This window comes from Rhopalosiphum padi, chromosome 3 (assembly GCF_020882245.1).
Source record: "Rhopalosiphum padi isolate XX-2018 chromosome 3, ASM2088224v1, whole genome shotgun sequence".
In the NCBI taxonomy this organism is placed as follows: Eukaryota; Metazoa; Arthropoda; class Insecta; order Hemiptera; family Aphididae; genus Rhopalosiphum; species Rhopalosiphum padi.
In genome coordinates this window covers 34,790,524-34,798,442 of record NC_083599.1, presented here as the reverse complement: position 1 = coordinate 34,798,442, position 7,919 = coordinate 34,790,524, and the positions used below count along the sequence as shown (strand labels likewise).

Genomic DNA, 7,919 nt, shown 5'->3' with positions numbered 1-7,919 from the left:
TGTTTTGTTATATTTATTAAATAAATAAAACGTTGAAGGGTGCTAATTTTTGAATTAAAAAATTGTTTATAAAAATGAAAAAGTTACATCATGTACATTGAAATTAAATTAATAATAGATATATAATTTGATACTAGTTTAGAAATTAGAAATCCTAATTAATACAATGCTATTCAAGTCCATCATTGATTGCAACAACGTAATAAAATTAAAAATTTTAAATAATAAGAATTTTTATAACTGATAGTGAAATTAGAGATTATAAACGTGCCGACACACGTTGTTTACAGCTGCTGGGCACAAAAATCAATGTCTTACGATATCACATTGTCACGAATTAAACAGACTATTATATTAATATACGTATTATTGCTGGAAACCTAATTCAACCGAATACTCACGGGGTACTTAGTACTTGATGCTTTCGTATAATCAGTAGCCTAAAATAAATAATACATTATAACGGCGTTGAAATGCATCAGAAGTCAGATTCTGAAGACTGTCGGGAATGCGAGTCGACGTCACGTCAGTAATTGAAGGTTATAATAATGTTCCTTATAATCATAAACACGCCGATCATATATACACTGTAGTATAACGGTGCGTTTTTGTTTATTTATATATATATATATGTATATAGGTGCCAACATACCTACCTAGGTACCTAGATAAATATATATATGTATATATTCCATATATATGTGGTGTTCACTTGGCGGTGGTCGGACACAATGCACCGCAGCAACCGATTTATGCTCAATAATTGACCCTGAACCCGATAATTCACCATTAAACTGTAAAAACGGTTTGGGTGTAGGCATTAGCCAAAACGAATGAGTGTTTTGGTGTATATTGTATGAATTTAGTAAAACGTTTCGCGTTATACGATTTACTTGGCGAGACAGAGTCGGCTTGAAACGCGGTTAGCCGCGATAGTGTACAGAGTGAGTGATACCTACAGCTGCAGATTTACCGGGATACGGCGATAATATAATATTATTTTTGGTGTTATTTTGAAAAGTCGGCGAATCCGTTCGGCGTGGCGTGCGACAATAAGCATTTTCGTTCCGAACAGTGTATAACTATTGTAAGTTGTTTTTATTCCACTAATATACATTTTCACTTATTGTATCTAGGTACATAACCGTCTTATTCTCACGCAAATGCTTAATAATGATATTATAAATATATGATATTGTTCTTAAAATAGAGAGAACGGTCGACATTACCGCGGGTAAGCTGTAAAAAATTATTACACCATTTTATGTTTATTTACTTTTGTTTGTTTTACACTAGTTTTGACGTTGTTATTATATTTTCATCGAATCGTGTCTATGGAAACATATGTATTATAATTTACAACACACACATTAGATCATATTATAGTGATTATAGCGATATATAGCATGATTATCCACTGTGTATATATTGCATGTGATTTCTTTGATGTGTTAATTCCATTTACCAGTATGAATAACGAACTTAAGAACTGTTTTTGGAAATATTTAAATTATGGTTACTGTAATTTGTAATGCACCGTTTAATGCCTACATTATTTTATTCAATCGTTTCTTGAATAACAAATTTAACTACGGGAGAATTATGATTGCACTCTTGCGTTTAAAGTCGAATTGCGTACAAACATAATTCAACACACATTCGTTTAAGAATATTGTGTGCATTGAATGATAACGTTTTTTTTTATATATAGTTAGGTACGTCTATATGTATCTATGCTTCCTTCCCGACTCAGACGTTTCCATTCGTTTTTAGAACCCTAGTTTGACCTTATATTTTCACATATTATCTATTTAAACTTAAGTATTAAAAAAAAAGCAAGAGTCTGTCCTCGTAAGATTCGCCCGACCTTAATATTATCACGATTCTATTCGGTTAGATATACAATAGACGGAGAGACTCCAACCTCGTACTCAATTAATACCTACTTCTAATACCTATGACTAGTTAAATTCTTAACGTGTTAGTTTCTAAAACAACAATTCCCTAAACATTCAAATTTTTGAAAAACATGTTCCTTCACTCTTTTGTTTAGTATCACTGTTTAAAAATCGTTACACCTATTATATAATTAACCATATAACAGAGTTGGGTACATCTTTGTCCAATGTAATAAAACAAAAATGTATTAAAAATTAATATAAACAAATAAATTATTTTGAATGTTTATATTTTTTATATATGATGACTAACGATACATTTTTACTAACGATTTCTAATCGCGATTAAAATAATTAGTAGCTGAACGTTCCGTATGATTAATCTGTGACCTTAAATTTAATTTATCATGTACCCATACCTACCTCAAACAATAGTGCGTTTTTAGACATGAATAGCAAAGAAAAACTCTATATTATTTTTATGCATGTCTAGAAATTTATAGTTACTATTTTTAATTATGCTCCTACACAATTTTCTTGATTTTTCATTACATTAGTCTGTTTTTACTTGTCAACATTCCACTCAATGTTTATTAAAAAACTGTAGATATTCATAACTTTAATCTAGAAATGTATGTTTAAGTCTTAACAATTTACTATTTTTTATTAAAAATTAGAATAAATAATAATATGTTTACTTAATTTATTACTATAAAATGTTGTGATTATTGATATAGAGATGACAGATGAGCGTTATATCTTTATTACTCTATAGAAATAATCTGTTTACAATATTAACAAAAAATATTAATATTAATCTTTTTTTAAGAGGTTAGATATTTTCATATTAACCTTTAGAACCTTCTAACCTAAGTGGCTTTTTTTTTTTTTTTTTGAATCGGCGCAATAAATTATAATTTAATAGACTTTAAGACTAATAAATTAACATTTATTTAAATTGAGTGCAAAGTATTTTTAGGACTCGTCTGTTGTTATTAATATTTAAATAAAAAAATGTATTAGTATTTATGATAAATTATAATTATGGATTTCGATGCAATTTGCATTGTTTTCCAGACCTTACTGAGCGAAGCTCATTTTGTAACAAATTTGTTTTATTCACTTTTAAATGAGAATAAGAAAGTCTTATTTGTATTTTTTTTAATTGACTTAACTTTTAGGTCATTTTTTTTTAATTAGTTAGGGCATTTTAAATTTTTTGAAACATTTTTTGAGTTTTTGAAAACAAAATATGAATTTAAAATTTTTACACATCAAAATAATTTTTATATAAATATAACAGATTATAAAGTAGGTACTCGTAATTCGTACTATATTATCGAACAATAGCTAAAATGTCAAAACCTAGATAACAAGTATAAAAACGTCTACGGTAAAACTAACGTGGTTTATTTAAATAATATTAAGTTAAACCACATAATATTAGTAACAAAAAAATTAAAAGGTACGTAGAAAAAATAATAGACAAATAACGACATCAGCATTACACATAGTAATGATTATTTCATTGACAATAATTAATTTATATGATGATTATTTAATAATTTACGTATAACTGAAGTTCATTAATAATAATATAAAAGTAAACAATATTCAAATAAATATTTATTTTATATTTGGAAAAGAAAATCAATACAAAATAAAAAATTATATAATTTTTCGAAAAACAATAAAGTTTATTATGAGTATAGTAAACAATAAAGTTATAATATTAAATCATGATTAACTTGAACTTTGAAGTGATTCGGTTTAGTTGATCAAAATTTAATATTTTCTACTACCATTTATGAGTTATATTTTAACTTTTTGCATGTATATATATCATATTATATGATTCATATATAATACATCTATCTATATTTCTCATATTTAATTGTGTACTTATACCCACTGTTTAGTGGTTACACTAATTTCATACCCATATGACCACAATATGATAGTCTAGCTCATGAATTTATTATAACTAATAATTATGATGTTTAATTAAACTCAATGGACTTAAATTACCATTAATAAAATATAAAGGAAATCAAACCAAGTCACAAATACATTTTAAGTAGATACAGGTTGTTATAATACAATTAATATCACAAACGATAAAAGTTAATTTAAAGTTAATTAACAATTAAATAATAATGAGTAAATTAAACGCAATAGTGGGCACAAGTACTTTAGCTTCTGCAAGAATGTAAGTTAAATAATAATATAATATAACATTTTTTATAAGATCCACATTAGTATTGGTAACCATGGCAACTTATTCCAATCGGATGGACTATGGACAGACACAGCAGACGTACTTGATATACGCGTAATACCTAATTATACTACGCAGTACTTTTATAATAGTACATATAACTATCTACAGTAGAGAAATCTATAATCAAGAAGACGTAATTAAGAAAATCGGTTACCTACCAAAAATATTGACAGTATAATTGAAAGTAAAGAGTTTATTTTAAGACAGTTATAAATTTGTACAGCGAAAAATATGCTAACGAACACTCAATCTACTGGGAATAATATCCAGCTTGTAGTATAAATCACGTTTTAAAGGTGACGTTGAAAACTCGAGTGTAGAAAATGTTTAATTAATATTTAATTAACAGGTAGTTGATAATGACAAAAGTTTCAACGGCATCTAATAAATCGTTACATCTAACCGGGATCGGATTGGCAGTCCAGGCGTTTTATATAAATTTAACACTGGACACTGTGCTGGGTGGTGATTTTGTTCAGTTAAAGCCTGCAGGACCACCCATCATAAATCCGGCGGGAGTCTGGAGCGTGGACCAAGTACCCCAGGGATATGCTACAGCTGGCAGTAATTTGGCGTTAAACGGATTGCAAGCGTTACAGGCGTTCGGTGGAAACAAAATCGATGCCAACGGATATCGAGACCAGAATGGGTTCTACCGAGACAATAACGGTGCACTGAACGGATATGACGTCGGCAATACGTATGGCGGTGAGTTTTTACGAATTGCAAGTACTATTGAACTCCGTGTGGTGTATACATGTTAACGATAAGAGTAAATAAAAATCAAAGGTGTCAACGACCGTGGCGTTACAAGTGTCGAGGGCGGAGCGTATGGCGGCATAAATGGACGGAACAAGGGACATCAAGTTGCCGGATTCAGCACTTCGTATCAAAAAAACGAGAGCGGCAATAAGGCTACGTATTATGACGACGGTCTTGGACACGGCGGAGTGATTCAGTATGGTGCAAAAGACCAAAGGTAATGTATTATTATAATATTAAGTAGAATAATATTATTAATCAAATTATTGGTATTTATGATGTATTGTAAGATGATATAAAAAAGAGTTGTTTAGATATAATAAGTATATATATATATATATATTTTTTTTTTTTAAACAATTGTGTATTAAATGACATAAATGTATATTATGTTACGGGTAAGGTCCAAAAACGGTTAGTGTACATATTACCCGGGTAATGTGAAACTTATCCATATGAATAGTGTAATGTATACATTATCCACCTTAAATATGTATTATCCAATCAATTTATACATTATGCGGTGTGCTGTGGATAAAGTATTTGTATTACTATAATCGTAAACTGATAACGTCGTTACAACATGACCAACGCATCAAACACTTAAAATGGTTCAATTATACAGTCTTTATAATAACAAAAACCAAATTATACTAATCCAAAAAAAAGTTATTTAATATTATACAATTGAAATATTAATTATATATTTGAACAATTTTACTATTTAATTAAAATTTAAAAATGAAATAAAATTATTTATTAGAACAATTTGAGTTCGGATGACATATGACATTTAGAATTACAAAGTATTCCCCCGGATTTGCATTTACATTTATTTGTTAAGTAATTTTTTCAAAATTCGATATGCCTTGTTACTTTTTATTCCACTTGATCTCACATTTTTAATTTCCGAAACTATTTCATTATACTTAACTGCCGATAAATAAACTGAATTATTATTTTTTTCATTGACTATTTTATAAAAACATTCGTAAAATATTTCGCGTGAAGTCATTTTAAATATCTTTATGTACGACACATGTATTAAAACGAACGACGAACTAGCACTGTACTAAATATTATGTGTTTAATCAAAAACAATTATCTACAATTATCTACAATCGTAATTTTATCGTATACATTTTATCAAAGTACTTTAACCACTCAGTCGTAGATAATGTGTAAAATACCTGAGTAATGTACGAAATAAAGTTTTATAATTAGTATTTTTACTTTATCCGATAGGTATAGGTAGTGTTCACATTACCCGGGTAATATGTACACTAACCGTATTTTGTACTTTACCCGTAACATATACATAATAATATACATGTCACGCTGTCGTCGCACTAAATTTCTAATTAAATAATATAATTTATTTGACACGTTTACTTTATTAAATATGTGTATTAATTAATCATAATTGGATCGTAACGATATTAACAAAAATAAAACGATTTTTAAGTGACATTTTTTAGGAGATTTTCGCCGTTTTTACGAGACTGGTGCGTTTTTCTGGGGTGTTTTTATTATTATTTTTTCTGTTCACGACATCAGATCCAAATCCGCAATGTCCGTATTACTGCATATTATTATAACATAATATATTACCCGCGAACACTTCTCAGTTACGGTCTACGCGACGCGACATTAGTTTTACGAAGGGTACCTATCATGACGACAGTGGACTATATTATAGTAACGCTTTGGGTTTTTGCGATTCACAGGTTCAGAGACGGTGAAGGCAAGGCGTTCGGCGGGGGCTACCACGATTCGTCGGTGAAGACGAACGCGGTCGGCCAACAAGGCCAGTACGGCAACGGCGACGGTTACCACACCGCCGGCGGCCAGACCGGCGACGCCGTCAACAATCAGCTGTACGGCACGCGGTCCGACAGCGGCCCGGGCATCGTGGCCGGCACGCCGTTTTTGGTGTCCACGGCCGACCCGCTGCCGCCGGTCGTCCACCTGCCGCCGCAGTACGTGCAACAAGCCCCGCAGTACGTGCCCGCGGCCCCGCAGTACGTGCCGCAGGCCACGTACGCGCCCCAGGCCGGCACGCAGTACGTGCCGCAGGCCCCGTACATCCCGCAGGCTCCGTTCGTGGGCCAGGCCCCGTTCGCGCCCCAGGCCCCGTTCGCGCCCCAGCTCCCGTTCGCGGGCCAGGCCCCCGTTTTGTACCAGAACAACATACCGCAATTGCCGCCGGTCATACAGCAGCAGCCGCCGGGATCGATACTGCCGCCGTACAACGTGCAATTGCCCGCCCTCTCGCTGTCGGCCCGCTCGCCGTCCGGCCAATACGTCGTGCCCATGCCGCCCAAGCTGTACGTGGACAAGCCCAACGCCACCAAAACGGACGGTTGACCACTACAATCCGTTATTATTGCAGTATATTATTATTACGTTGTTGTCTATTAATACATTATATATTATAATATTATTTACGATGTCATGGCGAGTCGATGGTTGTTCGTTCGGATTAGATTATATAACAACAATATTATGATGCGTTTCCGTGTTTAGATATATAATATGCTTATATTAATTGTATGGATTTTTAGACGATGATAATGATATTATTAATCCGTGTGTTTAAAACGGTAAAAAAAGTTTAAACCATATAGGTAATGAATGACGAGACATCCATTGAAAACGTGCCGTACATTATGTTTAATAAATGTGTGGAATATCAAACGAATACGCGAGTGTGGCGCTATAATATTATAATGTATTGTCGCGAGACACTATCAAAACATTCAAAACTACATTTTAGATCACATTTATCTAATACTTTTTTTTACATTTTTTTTTTTTTAACTCGGAGTTAATATTCTACATTGTTTATTTATACGAAGCAATTGCAGATTGTTTTTTTATTATTTGTTTACGACTAGACCTCTCGGATTTACTTATGACTCAGGGGACAAGCCTTATTCTCCGGGGAAGAGGGGTAAATCAGTGTATCCTTCTCTCGC

General features: G+C 32.0%; 1 protein-coding gene across 2 annotated transcripts; it reads left to right on the top strand.

Annotated features, from left to right (window-relative positions):
- The first annotated feature begins 858 nt into the window (after positions 1-858).
- On the top strand, positions 859-7,466 carry LOC132927624 (uncharacterized). 2 transcript variants are annotated; one of them, XM_060992200.1, is made up of 4 exons: positions 859-1,087; positions 4,529-4,887; positions 4,969-5,158; positions 6,669-7,466. In XM_060992200.1, the coding sequence occupies exons 2-4, from the start codon at positions 4,539-4,541 to the stop codon at positions 7,306-7,308; spliced, it is 1,179 nt and encodes a 392-aa protein (XP_060848183.1). In that variant the 5' UTR covers positions 859-1,087; positions 4,529-4,538; the 3' UTR covers positions 7,309-7,466. The 2 variants fall into 2 exon arrangements, with proteins under 2 accessions (XP_060848183.1, XP_060848184.1); XM_060992201.1 differs by lacking the exon at positions 859-1,087 and adding an exon at positions 3,997-4,475.
- The last annotated feature ends 453 nt before the right edge of the window (positions 7,467-7,919 follow it).

What these genes read in the sequence shown, in the direction of transcription:
- LOC132927624 (XM_060992200.1), top strand. Translation starts at nt 4,539, where the DNA reads ATGACAAAAGTTTCAACGGCATCTAATAAATCGTTACATCTAACCGGG. An exon ending in CGTCGGCAATACGTATGGCG is followed by an intron (nt 4,888 to 4,968) that starts GTGAGTTTTTAC and finishes TAAAAATCAAAG; the next exon opens with GTGTCAACGACCGTGGCGTT. An exon ending in TATGGTGCAAAAGACCAAAG is followed by an intron (nt 5,159 to 6,668) that starts GTAATGTATTAT and finishes TGCGATTCACAG; the next exon opens with GTTCAGAGACGGTGAAGGCA.